This window comes from Typha latifolia, chromosome 7 (assembly GCF_019914945.1).
Source record: "Typha latifolia isolate L0001 chromosome 7, TyphaL0001v2, whole genome shotgun sequence".
NCBI classification, from domain to species: Eukaryota; Viridiplantae; Streptophyta; class Magnoliopsida; order Poales; family Typhaceae; genus Typha; species Typha latifolia.
In genome coordinates, this window is record NC_133092.1 from 13,312,236 (window position 1) to 13,332,548 (window position 20,313).

Below are 20,313 nucleotides of genomic sequence, written 5' to 3' on the forward strand. Positions count from 1 at the left end.
AGAGAGAATCAAATAAATTGCAAGAGAAGATATGCAAGAAACTGAAAATGATACAGACTGACCTGGCAATTTTAGATAGTAACTGGAACAATTACTGAAATTTTTGAGAAGGCAGATCATGGTTGAAATTTTATCGAACAATTATGGATGTTCAGCTCACTGCCTTCACCTTTCTCCAGCGTAGAATAATAAAGATGAAAATAGAGAAGGATTATCAGCACCGCGCTATAATAGTAGACACCTGGTCTCAAACTTCTTACAGGAGCTCCAAAGAAATATAGCAACCTCTTAAGTAACACACACAACTACATGATAGAGAGAACTCATGCTCAAAATGATTTGAGAGTAGCAGTGGAACATTTGCAGGCAAAAAAATCTTTGTTATACTTAAATCCCAGAGAATGAAACACAAAACTAGGCTTTCACATTATAAACTCATATTACCACTACCCTTCATCTTTGGTCACTGAATTACCAAGACAAGAGCACTCAGTAGCCCTTCCAACTCCCCGAGGATTCATATCTTAAGCTTCTAGTGCAAGTCTCAGATTTAACTAATAACTATCAGTTATAAGATAGTCATCTCATGGACGTGATGAAATCCTAGCAACAAATCAAGGAACTCTGGAAAGACAATCATCTGCAAAGAAATTTTATCTGTAATACATTGTAGCAATAAATTCCCATTTCCTTAGGAGCTGCAGTTTCTGCCAGATAGATGAAAATGTCAGCCTGCAGTACCAAGCTCACCCTCTGGCTTCAGGAGTAAAATCCAGACCCAATCAATCAATAGCTTAAACTTTAATTTCCTTACTACAAAAAACTGAGACCAACTTTTCTCAAGGTATCAAATTTTAATTTCTTAACTCACCAGTGGACAGTACACTTTCACTAGAACATAAATCAAAAGAAACATAATAAAATACCTACAGTACATATATATATGTGTGTGTGTGTGTGTGTGTGTGTTCCCTGAGTACCATTACTGTATCCTCTTCTCAAGCATCCAACCAAATGTATAATGTTCATCTCTTGTCCTAAAATATGTATACGGTGATGCTAACTCCTATGCTTGTCGCAAAATCTGATCTTTCACACACTAAGAGAAAACAACAAAGCAATTCACATGGCACTTTGTTTGCTTTCTTCACTTAATTATGCAGGTTTACAGAAGCAAGTTTTCTTAAAGAAGATAATAGGACACAAAGATAAATAAGGAAAAGAGTAAGGTAAAGTTTACCATGGTAGACAAAAAGTAACTTTAACTGAAGTCGTATTCAATATGGATCTGCAATAAACAGAATAATTCACAATAATACATCTCAAAGTCCTATAATCTGCATGAGTGGACATACATAACATGGCTATGTATACAATTAGAGACTACAAAATTTGGTTCCTAATGAGATTTCCATTTCCTAAGGAGGTGGTCGTGAATACTTCCCTTACCCACTTTCAACAAGCTATGCTTCAGCTTTGACAATGTGGACGAGCTCAACTTAATGCCCCTATCGATCATATCCTCCGCAATTTTACAAGCCTCTGGGAGCAAATCCATGTCACGTAACTTTGCAACTAACATGTTACCACTCTCCTCGAATGGCTGCAAGTTGTTGGCCACCATACACTTCCACACCTTTACCCCCATCTTCCAATCCCCTGTATCAATGAAAATCCTGACAGCTGTCACGCAGTTACTGTGCGACGGGCAGCATTCATTCTTCACCATCTCATTAAAGATGGCAACCGCCTCCCTCAGCTTCCTGCTCTTAAGCAAGAACTGGAGCAACACATTGTATGTTTGAGAGTCAGGGAATGCCCCATGGAGAACCATCTCATCAAGGCACCGGATGGCCGCATCGGTCTGCTGAAGGTAACCGTGCAAAGAAATCATGGAATTGTACATATTTGTGTCTGCAAGACATCTGCCTTGCCTGGATAACACCTCCCATAGACCCGCTGCCCCGCGTGCATCCCGGGTATCCACATACGCCTGGAGGGCTGCACGGAAGAACTTGATCCCTGGAAAGCAGCGATTATGCTGCATTATTTCAAAGAACCTCATTGCCTCTGATAGACCGGAGGGATTGGAGCGGACGAGGGTGGTGAGGAATGAGTCATACGCCGGCACGTTCACTGGATCCCAACCAACCGTCTTGACCATTTCATCGAACACCAGACGGGCAGCACGGTAATCGCTCTCATTCTCGCACCCTTCAAGAAGTATAGCGAACGAGTCGGCGTCAGGGGAAACGCCAGCCTCGGACCTCACGCGCGGGAGCGCCCCTCGTGCATCGGTGGTGCGCCCTGCGCGGCAGAGGGCGGAGAGAAGGGAATTCAAGGCCGGCGTGTCGCGGGGGACGCCGTGAAGCGGCATTGATAAGAAAGCAGATACCGCCTCGTCAGGGCGATCTGCTGCAGCGAGGGAGGAGAAGATGGAGGCGAATGTGGCGAGGGAGAGGATACCCTCGGCACGCATGGAGTTGACAACGTCCCACATGGGGTCAAAAAGCTGGTTTTTACCGAGGAGGTCGACAAGGAGGTTGTAGGAGTAAGGGGAGTGGCGAGTGTGAGGGGGAAGGAGACGGGAGGAGGACCAGCGAAAGAAGGCGAGGGAGGGGAAGGGGTGGGAGTAGGAGAGGCGGAGGACGAGCTCAACGTCGGAGGGGGAGACGGCGACGCCGGAGTCATCGAGGGAGGCAACGGTAGAGGAGGGGGAGGAGGAGGAGGAGGCGAGGATGGAACAGAGAAGGCGGGGTTTAGGAGGGAGGTCGGGATCGTCGAGGTAAGAGGGAAAAGTCGGAAGGGGGCGGCGGCGGAGGTCGTCCTCGTCGCCGCCGGCGGAGGAGGGGCGGCGCTTGTGGTGGTGGGGGAGAGGCGGCCGGGGGAGGAGGTGAGGTGGCGCTTGCGGTGGGACATGGCCTTGAATCCCTCTTTCACCGTCTACTTCCAGAGAGAGAGCAGAAGAGATAATTAGCGTTAGGGTTTGGGGGGATTTGGGAAGAGGGAGAAGAGGGAGAAGAGGGAGAAGAGGCGAGAGGTATAGGGCCGGGGAATTGGGCTTGATCCAGACTAATTAGGCGCTCATTAGAAGCAATAACTAGGGATAATTAACAACCTTTTATTCATTAGTTGTGCCTCGAGATGGTGAAAGAAAAAAAAAATCTATCTTTCGATCTTAAGAAAGATAATGTTTGCTTTGTTTTCGTCCCAGGATGAGGTTTCTACTGAAGGTGTTTTAACTTGTCCTTTTACGCTTATTTTAGAGTTTTTGACCAAAATGGGATAAACTACTGTCGAAGGTGGAGACTAAGGCCTTGTTCACTTGTATAAATGAACCTCAGAATAGCTTAATGGTTTCAATGTAATAAAAGCGCTGAATTGTTATCTTCTATATAAACTGTTGAACATTTAGTTGAGCTGACCAAAATAAACCCTTAATCCTGTATTATCAAAATACTAATAATGCCCGTCTCAGTTAAATCATCCCATTTCTAATTCGTAGTCTTCCTTCATAAATAACAATCCTATCTCATCTAAATTTTAGACCAAGATCATCTGCAACAGTTTCAAGAGGATAAGAGACAAGGAGCGATCAAATTATGTGAGGCTAATTTATCTGCTCTTTGTATAACCAATGGTTCAGAAAAAGATATCCCCTAATTAAGTGACAAATAAAAGTTTGAAGAGGCCTCATCCTCCCCCTGCCCTTATCAACCCTACATAAAAAAAACTCGAGCAAGATTCAGTAAGTCCCCCTGCCTATTGTTCTATCGTCTAAACAAAACTGTAGGGTGCAGAAGCCACCACCTCCCTCTTGTAATAAGTCAATCACTAAGTAAGAAAAATTGTGAGAATAATGGCGATTTTGGTGATTCTTCTAGCAATGGAAAGTCTGATCACAACTCGTCGTGGGGTTCTGTTTGTGCCTTGGTAGCATCGGGTGAATCAGCAGGATCGGGTTTAGGAGGCTCTGTCTGAGATGTGGTCTCATCTGATGTTGTGTTTGGGGTGCTTGTGCTCTCTTTGCTCACTGACTCGTCCTTTGGAGGTTTCTCAATTTTTGGTTTTGGTTTTGGAATCCTATTGACAGCCGCAACCTACAAGAAAGCAAATTCTCGTCAAAAACCATGGTTAATAGTGAATCTGATGTATATCATACAGTTTGTAGGTGTGTTGTGGGGAAAAGAATGGTGTCTACCTTATCTTTAAGTCTGAACACCTTCTCATAGACTTCTTCTGATGTGAATATAGGGGTACTGAAGTCAGAGGTTCTGGAGAAAGAACACCCATCAAGAGTTATAGCATTTAGCAATTGGAGAATATAATACCCAATAAGAGGAGTTGGCAATTTTCTCAGGTTTTAGAGATAAAATTCAAGAAATGCAAAAAATGATTCATGGGGATTTTAGCATATGAAAAATGATGAAACATTTATTCAACATGCAAAATAATCAGATTATACTGGCCTATACAAAAGGCAAATAGAATTCCATTTTTTTTCAAACCTTAGCCATCATAGAGAAGTTCATTGATTATGTCTAGTTTTAGATGAATGAGAAAAGTGAAAGACCATTGAGTATCCATTTGATAACTTCATTTTAAGAAAGCTAAGTGAACCCAATGAATATGCATTTAGTCCACTTCAGGTTAACACTCTTTCAAACTCTTTTCACTTTCCAATGCCCAATTTGTCACTGATTTTTTGTTATACCAGTATTGCATTGAATTACTACTTGGTGAGTTTCAATTGAAGGACTAATAACATGTACCATTTGTATATAAATCATGGGACAGACTAAGGGTAAGGTAAGGGCATACTTCTTTTGTAGGGCCTCCTTCTCTTTCAACCAACTTTTGATTTCCTCTGCTTCAGTCTGAACCTGAAAGTGAATTAATCATATTATCAGAATACAGCATGTGTGTGTGAGACAGAGACAGCAAATGCCATCGATATGCTAAAGGAGCCAACCTCATCTACTCTAGATTTGGGAAGCCAAGATTTGTTCTTCTCCCAGTTGGTAACAATCTAACAAGAATTTTGGAACCCAATGGTCAATAAAATAATTTGCAAATAACATTCAATAAGTAAATACCATGAATATCTACAGACCTTTCAAAGAAAAGGTAAATACTTTGACACTGTTCAATTAAACTTTTATAGTATGTAATAAACTCTATAACTTGTGGTATTCATGGGCAAGAAATAAAAAATCCTGGACAATATAAGCACAACAACCATCAACTTGGGAGGATTGCACACGAGTAATATATACAGAACCCTTTGTCAAGCAGGAAATCAGAAAGTAAAACCTAAGAAAAATATGCATGTAAGTACACAATGGTCTAAACAAGCAGATGGACCACATGCCGATTCTGCAACCTGAAATTACAGATAACTTAAACAGAAAAAAACACATAGTACTTGAGTAACATTGTGCAAGCAATGTCTGACTACAATAGAAATTATGCATCACAGCATAATGAAAGATACTGCACTAATTTGCATTAATCCATATTGTCACATATACTCAATGTACTTCAAATCACAATGATGACTAATTAAATCCTAACATTTTCCTTCTGCAATTTTTTTTTCTTAGATAGTGTTGTATTCTTAAATTACAGCACTTTATGTGTGTTTGCATACATTCTTATACAGTTCATACAAAAAGAAAAGAGTATGAAGAGTAATATATGCCTATAAGGCTCAAACATGTTATGAGGATGTTTCTTCTATCTCCACCCATTCTACAACATATTTTACTTTTACTAAGTCAAAATTATAACTGAAACTGAAATTAGAGCACAAAAGTACAATGATGAGGTTCAAAAAATTGATTTACAGATGGCTTAACAAGAACAGCAGTTTATAACATCAAGGATCTGACCAATACAAGCATTACACAATGATAAATGGTGGTGTGCTAAGTTATAGAAGATTTAAATGTAGGAACATTTATCTATTGTTCTTAAGAAATCCCAAATAATGAGTTTGATATCATAATGACAGCTTCATGAATCACATTACAATTGGTGGATGATATGCAAGGCAAACTAAATAATAATAAAAGATTTTATGGGCTTTCATGTATGTTAGCAAGCACTATCACAGTAGGAGCATGAATTTGACAAGTTCATTGAGAAATTATGTTTATAATTTTTGTTGGTGTTCAAATAGGAGAAACTTACTATAGACTATACAGGGGGTTCTTATCAATCTTTGGTTTTGCCAGAATTCCATATTACCAACATTACATAACCCTAGTTTTCAAGAATATTCTATTCTTTGTTGGTTGATTATCAAGTGCAAAGTGTGTGCAAGCAATATAACCCAATGTTGCAGAAGAAGGTTCCAAGAGTAAGCTGTATGAATTCATATACGATAAGTACCTTCTGCAGCTCATCTAAGTACATCCGAGCATCTTCACAAGCAGTTGGTCGAGCTTTTAACTCACTCAATCTGGACAAAAAGAATCAACATTTTGTTACATATCTATGTCCTGTTTATCAACTTAGTTGGATTCTACAGATACTGCAGAAACAACCTGAAGAAGATTGGATCGCCAATAGATTTTAGTAATTCAAGGCGCTCTTCAAATTCACTTGCTGGAGCATCCTCGCCATCCATATACAACCACTCTTGAACCTGCAGTTATTGCGTAAGGAACTTAACTGCCCAATATTTTAGTAGGCAAAGAAAAAAGTTTCTTGTTTGAACGAAATTATCAGAAATCACCTCGCTGAGTTTCTCTACAAATGATTGACGCTCCTGTTCTGTTGAAACCTTCTCAATCTCAAGATTATCCTCCAACTGCAATAAACAAATTCAATATCAACAAGGAAGAAATTATCTTGCTTGATTTTAAATGATTTGACTTAAAGGTGAGATATACTAGTATGCGTCAAATCAACAGTTAGAGATTAAATCTCTGTGCATTTAACAAGAATCTTTAAAGAAAACCCAGTGTCTTCCATTTGGTAAAGAAAGCCTTACTAGACTATATTTATATTTATGTTGCAGGAAATGCAAGAAAGATGATTGTGAATCCCAGGAAGTATGCAGCAAAACTGAATGCAAAGTGATTTTATGTTCTAAGAGGACTGGACAAAAAAACCATTAAGCACTACATCATATACTTGTATGTTCCACAGTGGCAAACTAATTCAGGCAAAAGTCAGAATGAATGTAGAAATCTGTTTGCAGTAAAAGGAGAAAATAGAAGTGATTGCATGCATAAATACCCACACATATTTACGCTCAAACACACACACACAAACATTTCAGTGAAAAAACAAACTAAATAACCAACCTTTTCTCTTGTAGAATATATATATTCCTCAAGGTTATTTTTTAGTTCGGCAGTTCTTCTTCTTTCAGCATCCTTCTTATCAAGTGTCTCTAATCTACTCTTTGCTTCAGAAAACAGGTCTTTTGAAAGAACCATTCCAGGGCCTGCTTGCTTATCTAGGACCTACAATACATGGGAAGTTTGTCAGTGATCAGTTTTGGAGATCCTTCAATCAAACTACTGTTTATAGCAATCACTTAATTTTACCTTCAATGGAACCTTGAATGTTTTCTTTCTGAGAATCTTTTCTATGTTAAGATCTGCACTGTTGTTCTCTTCTATGGTTGTGTTGGAATTATTAGAATCATTCTCAGAATTCAAACTTTCCTTGCTTTCTTCTGGACTTTTGGTAGATCCTGCCTCAGTGGATATGTTAACATTGCTAGTAGTGTTATTCTCTATTGTTATGTTTTTCCTAGGAACCTCAACCCACTCTGATATCTCAATCACTGCTTCTGCTCGATCAAGAGAAAGTACTCCACTTCTGCTCAGAGAAAAATGTAGATTTACTTTGATGGGAGCAGAAAGGTTGCGAGCCGCATACCTAGGAAAAAGAAAACATACAATCTTGTATAGTCAGTTAATGTTAGAAAAGGATGTTCGTTAAATGTAGATAAATTTTCTAATCATAAAAGCAAGTATGTCAGAGCATGATTAACGGTAGACCATGTTGGTCATTACATACTTCTCACTTGCATCTGTCAGACCAGATAGCAAATACTGTGCAAACTTATATGAAGAAACTCCCGGTGGCAAGTCATTTGCTTTTTCATAACTGAGTGAAACTTCAAAATCCCTGTTATGTTTGATAGACCTTGATATCTGTAAATTATACATGCCAACATCAGTTATCAAAAAGCATACCATCAATTAATGCTAGACCAGACTAACTTAATTGAAACTGAAGAGATAGGCAAGAAGAAAGAGTACACCATAGAACCACCTTAATTGGCATTTTCTTCATCCGTGGTACAAGCAAGAGATAAGTATTCTCATCTTTGACAAAACCTGGGCCATCTATATCCAGAACAAAACCATAAGAAGAGCCATCAATCATCCCCAGCTTACGGTTCAGCTTAATTCCATCACTTAGGTTTGCAGCATGCAGTGAAGAACCAAGAACTATTGCCTCATCAGCATCAAGATGCTTGTCCAGATCTCTTCGTCCTAGAAATTCCTGGAGCTTAGCCTGCATCAATAGACAGATTCCGTCAAGAAGCTAGCTACAATAGATCAGAGTTAATGAAGTAGACTAGTGCAACTCTGTTTGCAATCTTCAATACAAAATGATTAAAAAAAAAATCAAATTATTAAATAGAGGGCACTTAAACTAGAAGATAAGAAGAACAGAATTACTAAGTAGATATTACTTGTTACATGGGTAGAATCTCAACAAAATTTAAAAAAAATTGAAGCTTGTTATCACTTGCAAATTTTAAGAGACAAATCATATATTATTCATAAAAGATCATTGACGATGAGAAAACTACATAGACTACTACATTTCGTTATTGTATTGGCACAGACACATGCTAGTTCTTAGAGATGACTTATCAAGAGACATAAGTTTTGGTCTTAACCAATGAGTTTGGCTATAGTTTTCATCAAGTTTCAGTAGTTATTGTTCCGTCTGAGGTGAAATTCAAACCATGCTAATAACTAGGTGGATTATAAATCATAAAGATTGCAGGCCTACCAATATGAGTGAAATGTCAATGATATGACATCATAACAATAAACCAAGTCACTGACCGTGACATACAATATCAAAAATGAATACTCACATTTGGGAAATTTCTAAATGTGGACCAGTATTACAAGTATCACTATTCTGAAATAGCCTTGCACAAGTATTCTAAGATAACATAATCTACTAGATATTTTAGTGGCACCAATATCATCTAATGGAATGTAAACTTATAATAGAAATCCTCAATACCGAAAAAACAATTTTGAATAACAAAAGATTAAGAAGACAGTGTTATATTTGATCGAAATCATATGCACTAGGTCAATCAAAGTGTAGTTCACAAGGAAAACAAAAACCTATGATGGAGCAAGTAAGAATAATGGTAAATATCTGAATACAATGTAGCCAAACAATTTACAACCCAATAAACTGAAAAGGATTTAAAAACCTGCAATTTTGGCACACGAGTAGCTCCACCTATAATCTCTACTGCGTAAAGTTCACCAGTCTTCAAGCCTGACTGTGCAAGCACTTCTTTTAAAGGGATAAGAGCTTTCTCCCACAAATCTTCACAAAGTTCTTCATATTTCTCACGTGTTATTGTGCTTCTGAAAGAGGAAAACATATGATGTGGAATGTTAGAAGCTAATATCATAAAAAAAGCATAAAAGTGAAAGCATTTAACTAAGCAACTAAAAAGCCAAATCAATAGAAATTATATCTGATGTTTGCCATGACAGACTAGAGGCACTTGTACCTAAAATCAATATCATTGTACATAGATTCAACTGATATTGGAGCCGCTGTGTTTGCACTAAGAATTTCTTTGGTACGCTTTACTTGTTTCTTCAATTTAGCCATTGCTTTAGGAGATTTCCTCACATCAACACCATTTCCTAGTTGCGTATTAAACTCGTCAGCGAAATGTTCCACCAACCGCATTTCCATATCCTGACCTCCAAGTTTAGCATTCCATCTAACATCTTTGACCTGTCAGCAGTAAATCCTCTAAGAACTTTCCAAGGTATGATAAATTCATATAGTTAAATTTATTGGATATCAGAGAACACAAAGCAAAGTAATATGAGAGTTGGGAACTTGTGATTAAAAAACATAGATTTTACACCAATAATCTTGGATAACACATACCTGGAACTGATTTGCCGGTGCCGTCTTCCCGAATTCTTTCACATTATATGCCGAGAAGTAAACCAGCGCCGCATACGTACTACTCGAGCCCATATCATAAAACATAACATATCTAGACCCATTAGAGAAGTCTTTGTCGATTCCATACTGCAAAGCAGCGCCTGCATGCTCATTAATTAAAGACAAAACGTTAATCCCAGCCAACTGCGCCGCCTGAAGAACCCCTTTCCGCTCTGCCTGCCCAAAGTACGCAGGCACTGAGATCACCGCGTCCTTTACTGGGCCCTTCACGTGCGATTCCGCCAATCCCATCCCATATCCAAGAATCATGGCCAATAGCTCCTCTACTGTATAAATCGTGACGCCGTCGTCGACACGAATCCCAACGGCTCCTCTTGAATCCTCCACGAGATCAAAGGGGAGATAGAGCGAGTCGACCAAATCTTTGACAAACTTGTAAGGCTTTCCGACCATGTCGCGGACGCGGGCGTAGACCTTCTCCGGGTACCGGGCCGCGATCCCGGCTGCCTCCTCTCCGACGAGGCGGTTACCGTCGTGGAAGGCGACGAGAGCGGGGGACTTGCGCTTCGACATCTCGTTGATGGCGACCGAGATCGGGATCTGGTTCGGTTTCAGGTTCACGACCGCAACCTTCATCCATTCCGACCCGAGATCAATGCTCGAGACAGCCGATTCGGACGGAATCGCAAGGAAGGAGACGAGAAGGATGAGGGCGGGGAGGAGAATGCCAAGGATGGATCCGGATCTCCCCATCTTTGCTCCAGATCGCGACTGGGAATGAGGTTTTAAAAGGCCAGGGATTGAGATTGGAGGAGGACTTCCACCATTGACTAAGGATTACGGAAATTCGGGTTGGGCTTTTGAATTGGATTTGTGGAGAGAGGTTAGGAAGATTGGAAGAAGGAGAGATCAAGAGCTCGAGGCTGCGAGGGAAATGGAGCTCTCTCGGGAGATTTTTCTTTTTTCGTTTCCTCTCTTTTTTTTCTCCTCTTTAGGTCGTTAAAATTTATAGTTTCTAATTCAGGACTGAAATGGGGGGTTCAAGTGTCGAATTGCGTGGAAAGGGAGAGAACTAGCCAATGGGAAGCTGCCACGTTGATAATTTCACACGTGGCTCGATGTGGTGGGTTCGGTGCGTTGGAAGAGCGAGAGATAGGAGTTATAGTCTGGTTGACTCATTTTGTAGGCAGCACAAGCAACTAAGCAAGCAGTTATAAAGTATTTATTTTTTTGAGAAATATAATTTTTAATATTTAATTGTTCTCTTCTTAATTTCCTTTGTTGCCACAAAAAAAAAAAAATTCGCTCCACTAAAATTTAATTACTTATTTTCTAGAAACTAAACACTCCAAGTTAAATTAAATTTTATTCAAATAAATATTTATATACTTGTAATTATAGAAGATGAAAAATTAAAAAAAAGAAGAAGTTATTATTGTTGCATAGTCCAGTAATTGAGACCTATCAGCAGAGGAGGCTATTTTTCGTAGAGCTAATAAAACTACTAATAATTAATTTAATTTTCATAATTTATATTTAGCAATACTGCAAACTCTAATTATTGAAATGTAAATATTTGCCTTGCTTACTTTTATGTGCTTCTTATTTGAATCCACTAACACCTCATGTATTAAAATTCATTTAGGTTTCAAATATATATATATTTCTTTTATGATAAAAATAGAAGACAAACAAATCTATATAATTTGCACCAAATATTGGAATAATCATAAAATTAGTCAAACTACTAGACCAAAAAAACAAACAAACCAGAAAAGAAAGAAGGAAATTAAGGAGAACACCTTTCTAATTCTAAACACATAATCTAGTGACATAGTATAATTAGGACAAGAATGCCAGGGAGGAGAGGAGGGCTAGGGAAAGGAACAGGAGATGGACGGCTGCTGATTGCGTGCAACGGACGGCGGATGATCCATCTTGGCCTTTGATCTCGTCGGAGCCGACCGCCAGGGGCATCTCGTCGCCGGCTGTGTGGCAGGTGGTGGGGTCGGCGGACTTGGTGCCATCGGCCGCCATGAGGACGCGGAGGACCGACGTGGCGGCCGGGATGTACCGGGTCCCGTTCCTCGTCAGCAGCCACGTCACCCCCATGAGCTGGCAGTCATGGTGACGTGTCCCTACTCCATCCTTGAGCTGCATTAGTTCGATATCGATAAGATTAGTACCAAGTTAAAAGTAAGGCAATTTAGAGGGGGCTATGTGCAAAAAAGATACCTGGTTGAGTGTGCGGAGGCATCGAGAGCAGCCGTCGATGCCGGGCTTCGCGCAGTCCCTCTCGAGGCGGCGCGCCGCCGCAGGAGAAGGCGTCCAGCTCCCGCCGCCGGAGGCGGAGGCGGGGGAAGGGCAGGTGAGTCGCCGGAGCCGGATGCCGCAGTAGCAGAAGGCCATGTCGCACGTGCCGTTGACACGCGGGAGGACGACGCCGCGCGACCGCAGCGCGCGGTCTGCACCGCCGGCGCAGGCCTCGGCGTCCTCGAACGGCAGCTCCGGTAGGTCGGTCGCCGGCGCCGGGCGGGCAGCGAGCGAGGTGGCGGCGTAGGCGGCGTGGAGCCACGCCGCTAGGGCCGGGCAGCATTGGCCAGCCTTGTGGTCAGCGGAGCGGCGGCAGGCCGCGGAGACGGCGGGGAGGAGGTGGTCGGCGGGTTCGAGTGGGCAGGCGGAGGATGCCACGTCGGATTGCTCCGGGAAGGCCGGGATGGTGGTAGCATTGGTGGTGGAGGAGGAGTGGGGTAGGATTTGGGCAGCGTCATGGGGCAGCACGGGCAGGGCGGACAAGAGAGAGAAATAGGACAAGAGGAGGAGGAGGAGAAGGGAGAAAGAAAGGAGGAAACTTTGAGCCATTGCTAGCTTTCTTTCTTTCTCTCTTTCTCTCACTCTAAAAAAAAAGAAAAAAAAAACTTAGTATGTGAATGTGATGATGGTTGGTTGGATAATGGGAAGGAAGAAGTAATGAAGTGGTTATTGTAAGACTTTGTAGCTTTTGCTTTTGGCCTTCTTTCTTCTTTCTTTCCTTTCCTTTCCTTTTAGTTTAGAGGAGAAGAGGAGTATGTATGCAATGTATGATGTGTAGGTGATTGGGTTTGTATATATACATATATATATATATATATAGAGAGAGAGAGAGAGAGAGAGAGAGAGAGGTGGTGTTCAAATAGTTGAATTTATCATGAGGGAAGTCATTAATTTTGAGTCATGGGAAAAGGAGAGAGTGAATTAATTTAGAGCAAATTACAGTTTACCCTGACGGTGATTAAGCTCGATTTTAACTTTTTCTCTATATACTTTGGTCTTAGATCAAGTTAATATTTAACTAATATCCATAATTTAATCCAAACCACTATAAAAGTTAGATAGATTCTCCGTAAACTTACACTGGTATTTATTCTAGTAAATATTAGTGAGACCTAGCACTCACTCTATTGTATCGGAAGGAATGGTAGATGGGCTATAAGCTTTAACTTTTACCGTTGTTCTTTTAATGCTAATAAATGAGTTAATACTCTCATTTATTTTGTGTTAATTAGAACAAGTACACATATACCATAGGGCTCTTTGAATAGGGTGGTGAGGAGCTCGTGCTCACGTTTGCTAGTAAATGTTTCACCGCTCTGGCTTTTAGGCATTTATTAATTGCAGCTTCTATTCTTTCCAGGAAGTTGGTCAAGGCTCAATCCTTGCTACTGAAAAAGTTGTAAGAGTGAAGTATAGAATAATAGAACTCAATTACTCTATTCTATATTTCATCTGACACTGCCTACTTTTGCATAGCTATCTTGTATGTATGATCACAGAGTATCCTAAAACTTTAAAACTTGCTGAATTATTTTTCTAATAATTCAAGAGCTTATAAATTATAGGAAAATTTACATATAACACCTGTATTTTAATGAAATTGTGATTTACACTATATTTTCACTAGTTGCAAATCGAGCTCTATGATTTAGTGAATATGTGCTAAAAACATCTTTTGTTAGATTTGAACTAACACTGTTTGCGTAAATGAGAATATTTCGTCAAATTTTTTTTAATAAAAAATTACTAAAATACCTATAGTATATGTTAGGTAAGTATAATTTAGCTAAGGATATTTTTATAATTTTTCCAGTATAGTTAAAAGACTTAGTTAACGGCAGAGTATTTTTTACACATATTCACTAAATTATAGGACTCGATTTGTAAATAGTGTTATATGCAAATTTTCCTAAATTATATAGAACAAACTACAAACGACATGTATATCGCTAAGTTTTTCATCCAAAATGACAGATATTTATACCTCTTTAATTTAAAAAATTAATATCACCAATTTGAATAAATGTTTTTGTCTTTGAGTACATATTTAAAGGTCAATAAAGTTATTTTGTCAATCAAATGCAATAAGGTAAAAAATATATTTAACCCATATATATATATATATATATATATATATATATTATTTTAGTTCTCACAACTAAAAGAAGAGGTTGAGAAATACTTTGATATCATTGAAGCGTGTAAGAGAAACAATTATAATAATAAATGCCGTTGGCTTCTATCACTCCCTTCGCGTGAAACTTCTTCTCTGTCATTCTATGTCCTGATCCTCACGTGCAACCCGCATGCTGGGCCCCGTGGATTGTCTGCTTCCCTGGTCGGACAAACTTCCCACAGCATCGGATACTGTGAGCCTTTTTCCGCATGCAGTGGGAGTGAAGACAGAGTTGGTCAGGCAGAGAAGAGAATATTGGTGAGCTGGATATTCTTCTTTTCCTCTTCTTCATGGTCCCTTTTTGCAGCCTAAGACTTGCAAGATTGTCATTTGATCATTTCCTTCCAAATCTGTCAACTATTTTGTTTGCATTCTTCCATTCATTTCTTCTTTACCACCATTGATGGTTAAAATGTTTTGGAAAGTAAACATCCAACTTGGATTCAGATATGAAGAGCAAAATGATACTACTACTTGGAAGTTTTAGAAATTTTAGACACACACATAACAAGTAAGAGAACTTTGCATTAATCTACATTACCATTGATGAACAGAGGGCACTACCCTGAACCAAAATACTCAAGAAATGCCATCAGTACAAAATCTACACAACGTGAACCCTTGAACGCAGCGTGAACCTCTTTCTCATGGTTGCGTGGGTTGCTCGGCAGCCAGCCTGGTATAGCAAAACATGTAAGTGGGGATCAAGATTTCAAGTGTAAGAGAACAAAATGCACAGATTTCTCCAAAGAGTCTAAACAAACCATTTCAGAGAAATTGATCTGTAGATAGTGTTGCCAGCTTTTGTGGGTATCACTAGACAAAATATTTCTTTTCGTAAGAGAATGTCCAACAAAAATGTGAATAAAACTTAGAAAAGGGGTAAGCAGATCTCATGGAAGAGGACAGTATGGGCTGTTAGATGGCGAATTAGGAAACCGACAAAAAGAAATGCTATATGAGTGAAAGCAATGAGCAAGACTGCAATGATTAATCATTTGCATCTCTAAAATGTTAGAGAGACAGTTAAAATTATACCTGAAAAGCAAAGAGGCCATATATAGATGGTACATGCAAGACGGAATGCAGAGCCAGCAAATAGAATAACCTACTGCTCATCAGCTCAAACTTTTTTTAGTTGACATTCCTTTTTCTTCTTATTGCGAGAGCGTTTTTTGTTGCTACGGCAAAGCGCACTCTGGGAGCCATTAGGGAGAATAGTTGGACTATGACATAAGATTTCACTTTCTCCTTCAATAGGTAGACTGGCATTTGACCTATCATATGGCACTATAGCCTGCAAATCTGCACTGGCATTCCTGCTATTGTCCTCTATTTGCTCTTTGACATTATTTTGATCTTCCTTCAGACATGATATATCCCCTTTATGCATTGCAGCATATAGCCTATCCTTGGATCTGATAATTTGAATCAACAGAGACCTTGTATCAGAGTTACCTACAATAAAAAGGGTGAAAATGTTATGGACCTCCTCTAAACTTGTTATGCTAGCTGACTTTTCTGATTTGAAGGACATATCAACTTTGCACAATGAAGCAAACCTAAAATAGATTCAATAACAGTTCGCGCTGCAATCTGTTCAGCCTCTTTCTTGTTCTTTCCACCGCCACCAAGATAACTTTTTCCATCAAAAACTACAGAAGAGACAAAGATCGGAAGAAGGCCTTCTGATTGTGAGGTTTTATATGTTGGCCTGTCAAGATTCATCTTGATTGCATATTCATAGAGAATAGATTTGCAAAAGATTGTGTCCTGGACACAGAAAAGGAACGAATATATACACGATATGACATGTGAATAGTGCAAGAAGGGCAATACCAAGAAACTCAAATAAGAACCAGATTTGAGACAATAACCTTCACATGTAACAAATATTTGAACAAATTAAGCACAAATGAGTGCAAGTATATGGAGAACATGCCTTCACTTTTTCTACATCTCTTCATTGACATGACTTTTTTTAACCTTCTCATAGATCTTTTAACTAGTGCAAATAAGAACATTTTATGCAGATCCTTCATATCTATAGAAAAGGATTCCATAATCCCAAATTGGTCTTACCAACGATAGAAAATCCTAAGTATATTGATGCATTCAAAGACATTTACATATGTGACAGATGTAGAAAAGGACTAAGCATAGAGCCATAGACCAAAAGCAAGATTTTATCTAAAATGTGTTAATAAAAACTTCTGATTCTACATGCTACTACTTTCTTCCACTATCATATAAGGCCACTGAGAACTTCGATATTTTTCACAAATGTAAAACTCATCTTTTTTATTTGGGAAAATTATTTTTGAAAATTGGCCCAAATACCCTTCATAGATATCAAAGCTATTAAAAATACAAATAGAAAAGCCATCCTCAATCTTTCACGACACCTTATTCCTTGTGAAGGTACCAATAAATCATTTACCAAGCATAGGCATCATCCAAATGCATCAAATATGAATAGAAGAAAGCTAACTAAGATTAGGAACTCAATATTACGTGTAAGGAGAGCCTACGTAAAGTTAAATAAGTGATATACATTATGAATAAGAGAATCAGTTTTGTTCTTAATACTCTTCGAGATGCCCTCCAAGGCAAGTTTTGCAACTTCTTGCTCTGCTGCTTTCTTATTGGGAAATGCACTGCTCGTCCTGAACGTGACCCCATTTACTAAAACAGTTGATTTGAACTGTGGTAGATGTTGTGACCCATTGCTTTCAGTTTGATACACTGGTAATGGAATGGCCGATCTTTGAGCAAATTCTTGTAAGAGGTTCTTATACCTAAACTGCTCTTCCATACCTGTTAGGATCAACCTTAACTTATACAACATTGGAAAGCCTTGCAAATATCTTGAATATCTCAAACCTAAAGCCTTGTAAAAATACTTTATAAAGGATGCATTCAAGGACGCGAAGTACTTTCCAACCGGAAATTATAACAATTTGGCAACATTTTAGGGTGCCCAAGTCAATGCTCGACAGCAAATTGCCATTATCAAGTCTTAACCACACTCCTACAAAAGTCCCAAAAAAAAGAAGAAGAAATATTTAAGCTAGAAAAGCATCAACAATATCATTTCCGGTGATCGAGCTCCTCCCGCAACAACAATCAACCAATTGGATTAACATCAAATGAACTCCAAAAAACCCAACTTTTCCACTCAAGCAAGTACAAGAAGCAAACCCATCAATTACAATTGGGATTTTGCAACATATCAAAGAATCTAAGCTACATATAGCGATACATACATCAAAAGAACGAGCAAGAGAGAGCAAATCAAGATTGGAAGCACTCACTGCGCTGTTTTTGAACTCCCGCCTCCATTTCTTCTTGAGAGGAGAAGGGTTTTAGGGCTCGATTGGTGGGTAGGGGTTTCAGTGTGCACTAAAGAGTGGCACAACAACGGGAAGAGCGCCAATGAGGAATCATATCATTAAATGACTTTATTGCCCCTATGTTAATCAATTAATTACTCGCCTAGTCCGGTTCGACCATGTGTCTAAGACTCAAGACCGGGTCGAATTAATTTCAATATCTAAACATAATGTATTTATAGTTCGAAATAATATATTTATAATTCTAAATAATTTTAAAAACTGAAAAAAAAATCTGTCTATTACGATATAACCTCATGGGTTAAATCAAATCGAGTCAAGTTAGTTAGTTAGCTTTATCTTATTTTTTAAATTTTAAATAATAGATGCCAGAAATTTTTAATTCTGTTGATAATAATTAATAAATATAAATTTAGCTAAATATTTTTTATCGTATCGTCTTTATCTTTCTACGAGTAGATTATAGCCGAAGCATCCGACCTTTCAAACCCTAGCCACCACCCTCCACCATAAACCATCCTCCCACCCTTAGTTGTTCGGCACCCTCTGACTATCGCTGTTAATTACTATTCCGTTCTACTTCAGTTTTGCTCCACTATTTTAACCATAACTTTTCATCCAGATTTTCAATTGACTTCATTCCAAAGCCATAGACTTCCGAGATTACTACCCCTCAAAATCTCAAGATCATCTTATATTCGTAACACTATCAAAGCATTACAATTGTATTTCAACCCATTGTTTAGCCATTTTTAACAAATTTTTAGATTTAAATACATCAAATCATATGACTCATACAAAATTATAAATCTTAATAAATTTATACTTTTAATTTTAGGAATGAATTATCTTTACGATAAATAATTAAATAGTTGAATTTAAGGACAACTAGGTAATTTTAAAAAAAAGAACAAACTAGTCAATTCGCAAAAAAAAGAAAAAAAAAACACTTGTGTACATTTCTTGAACCATCGGTCAGCTAATTTTTACCGAATCAATTGTATTTCCGACCCGAAAATAAAATAAATTAGATTTTATAATCGGTTTATCGGTTCGTTTGATTTGACCACCTAGTCTGATCTAATTCTACGAACTATGCTGAAACGGTAGGAGTAGTATTAGTGTAATACATTAAGAATAAATTAAGATTATTAAAGGTCATATCATTAATAATTTTTTAAATTTCAATTTTCCATGTGTTTTTGAGAAGGTAATTAAAATGCAAACTATGCCACTAATCTAAGTGCTCAGTTGATCGTATATGAAATTAAATTTTTTTATAAATATGTGTAATTATACTAAATCAAAACATGCATTTGTTTAGAAAACTGTCCTTCCTATGTAATTAAAAATTGTTCTTCTCATGTAATACCTATAATTGATTTTGGACCAGACTCGCCTACTCTATTAATTATTTTCAAATTTCTCTTGTTGATCACTTGTTATCAGTTTCTAAATACAAGATGAACTTGAGAAATAAGTGAGGAGGGGGTGTTTCTATACTTATTTTTCAATGAAAAGATCTTTATTATACTTTATTGAAGTATAATGGAAGAGTTGGCATGCAATGCTGCTGCTATTGCTTGAATACATTCTTTATGAGGTTTTTCTTTTATTAAAATAAAAGGAGAAATATTATAAGTTGTATTAGGTACCTTTGGACAATGGAATATCCTATGTTATGCTAAGTTATAGAACACTTCATGCACTTATTATTAAGTATTTTGAGTTAGGAGTTGTAGATTTACTTCATTTCATGCACCAGTAGTATTGCAATTGAGGAACTGCACAAAATTCCTGCAGTTTGCTACTAAGTAATAAGAATAAAACTAGTCGATCTCCTTTGGAGATGAAATATAATATGCTGTTTGGCAAATAAAAGTGAGATTCATCCAACCTTCTTGTTTAGAAAGAGGTTAGAATTTATTTTTATTATGTTCTATTTCTCTATTTTTTATCCTTTTCACCGTTAAGAGGAAAAACAGCGTAATTATATAAGGATTAGTTTTGAGATTTAGAAAAACTAACATAAGTGTGAAATAAATCTTTGAATTTTATTATACTTACTTAAATCTTATCCAAATCCACTGAATTGATTCAAATAAATGATTTAGAAAATTTAAAATTCTAAATCAATTGAATTACAGTTTATTTTAGCTAGTCTAACAACTTTATTCCTTACTAATTTCCTTGTATTCTTGATCAAGAAGAAAGAAGCAAATAAGTGCACAATCTTATCCTATCTAACAACTTTATTCC

At 38.1% G+C, this 20,313-nt stretch overlaps 4 protein-coding genes across 10 annotated transcripts; all 4 read right to left on the reverse strand.

Annotated features, from left to right (window-relative positions):
- Positions 1-1,245: 1,245 nt before the first annotated feature.
- On the reverse strand, positions 1,246-3,463 carry LOC140792898 (pentatricopeptide repeat-containing protein At3g61360-like). Its single transcript, XM_073144124.1, has one exon. The coding sequence runs from the start codon at positions 2,498-2,500 to the stop codon at positions 1,400-1,402; it is 1,101 nt and encodes a 366-aa protein (XP_073000225.1). The 5' UTR covers positions 2,501-3,463; the 3' UTR covers positions 1,246-1,399.
- A 137-nt stretch (positions 3,464-3,600) lies between these two features.
- On the reverse strand, positions 3,601-11,213 carry LOC140792897 (heat shock 70 kDa protein 17). Its single transcript, XM_073144123.1, has 14 exons — positions 10,192-11,213; positions 9,800-10,032; positions 9,491-9,650; positions 8,296-8,541; positions 8,038-8,174; positions 7,560-7,896; positions 7,314-7,475; positions 6,740-6,814; positions 6,549-6,649; positions 6,394-6,463; positions 4,973-5,029; positions 4,822-4,883; positions 4,202-4,274; positions 3,601-4,100 (listed from the first exon to the last, which is right to left on the reverse strand). Exons 1-14 carry the CDS (start codon positions 10,963-10,965, stop codon positions 3,900-3,902), a joined length of 2,688 nt encoding a protein of 895 aa, XP_073000224.1. The 5' UTR covers positions 10,966-11,213; the 3' UTR covers positions 3,601-3,899.
- Positions 11,214-11,852: 639 nt separating this feature from the next.
- LOC140792521 (uncharacterized GPI-anchored protein At4g28100-like) lies at positions 11,853-13,294 on the reverse strand. Its single transcript, XM_073143574.1, has 2 exons — positions 12,448-13,294; positions 11,853-12,366 (listed from the first exon to the last, which is right to left on the reverse strand). The coding sequence occupies exons 1-2, from the start codon at positions 13,072-13,074 to the stop codon at positions 12,055-12,057; spliced, it is 939 nt and encodes a 312-aa protein (XP_072999675.1). The 5' UTR covers positions 13,075-13,294; the 3' UTR covers positions 11,853-12,054.
- Positions 13,295-14,696: 1,402 nt separating this feature from the next.
- Positions 14,697-18,138, reverse strand: LOC140791762 (double-stranded RNA-binding protein 4-like). 7 transcript variants are annotated; one of them, XR_012109626.1, is made up of 7 exons: positions 18,016-18,138; positions 17,256-17,518; positions 16,264-16,474; positions 15,740-16,159; positions 15,466-15,517; positions 15,243-15,377; positions 14,697-15,090 (listed from the first exon to the last, which is right to left on the reverse strand). XR_012109626.1 is itself a non-coding variant. In XM_073142406.1 (5 exons), exons 1-4 carry the CDS (start codon positions 18,041-18,043, stop codon positions 15,825-15,827), a joined length of 837 nt encoding a protein of 278 aa, XP_072998507.1. In that variant the 5' UTR covers positions 18,044-18,138; the 3' UTR covers positions 14,697-15,377; positions 15,814-15,824. The 7 variants fall into 7 exon arrangements, 2 of the variants coding, with proteins under 2 accessions (XP_072998507.1, XP_072998508.1); XR_012109624.1 differs by lacking the exon at positions 15,466-15,517 and having other exon boundaries at positions 15,814-16,159; XR_012109627.1 differs by lacking the exon at positions 14,697-15,090 and having other exon boundaries at positions 15,207-15,377; positions 15,814-16,159.
- Between the last annotated feature and the right edge of the window lie 2,175 nt (positions 18,139-20,313).

Coding starts and splice junctions, on each gene's coding strand:
- LOC140792898 (XM_073144124.1), bottom strand. CDS start 2,500: ATGTGGGACGTTGTCAACTCCATGCGTGCCGAGGGTATCCTCTCCCTC.
- LOC140792897 (XM_073144123.1), bottom strand. CDS start 10,965: ATGGGGAGATCCGGATCCATCCTTGGCATTCTCCTCCCCGCCCTCATC. Junction 7,476..7,559: donor CATTCAAGGTTCCATTGAAG/GTAAAATTAAGT, acceptor CATGTATTGTAG/GTCCTAGATAAGCAAGCAGG. Junction 4,101..4,201: donor TGTTCAGACTTAAAGATAAG/GTAGACACCATT, acceptor GCTTTCTTGTAG/GTTGCGGCTGTCAATAGGAT.
- LOC140792521 (XM_073143574.1), bottom strand. CDS start 13,074: ATGGCTCAAAGTTTCCTCCTTTCTTTCTCCCTTCTCCTCCTCCTCCTC. Junction 12,367..12,447: donor GCCTCCGCACACTCAACCAG/GTATCTTTTTTG, acceptor GAACTAATGCAG/CTCAAGGATGGAGTAGGGAC.
- LOC140791762 (XM_073142406.1), bottom strand. CDS start 18,043: ATGGAGGCGGGAGTTCAAAAACAGCGCA. Junction 16,475..17,255: donor CTGATTCTCTTATTCATAAT/GTATATCACTTA, acceptor TTCTGTGTCCAG/GACACAATCTTTTGCAAATC. Junction 16,160..16,263: donor TGTTATTGAATCTATTTTAG/GTTTGCTTCATT, acceptor TTTTTATTGTAG/GTAACTCTGATACAAGGTCT.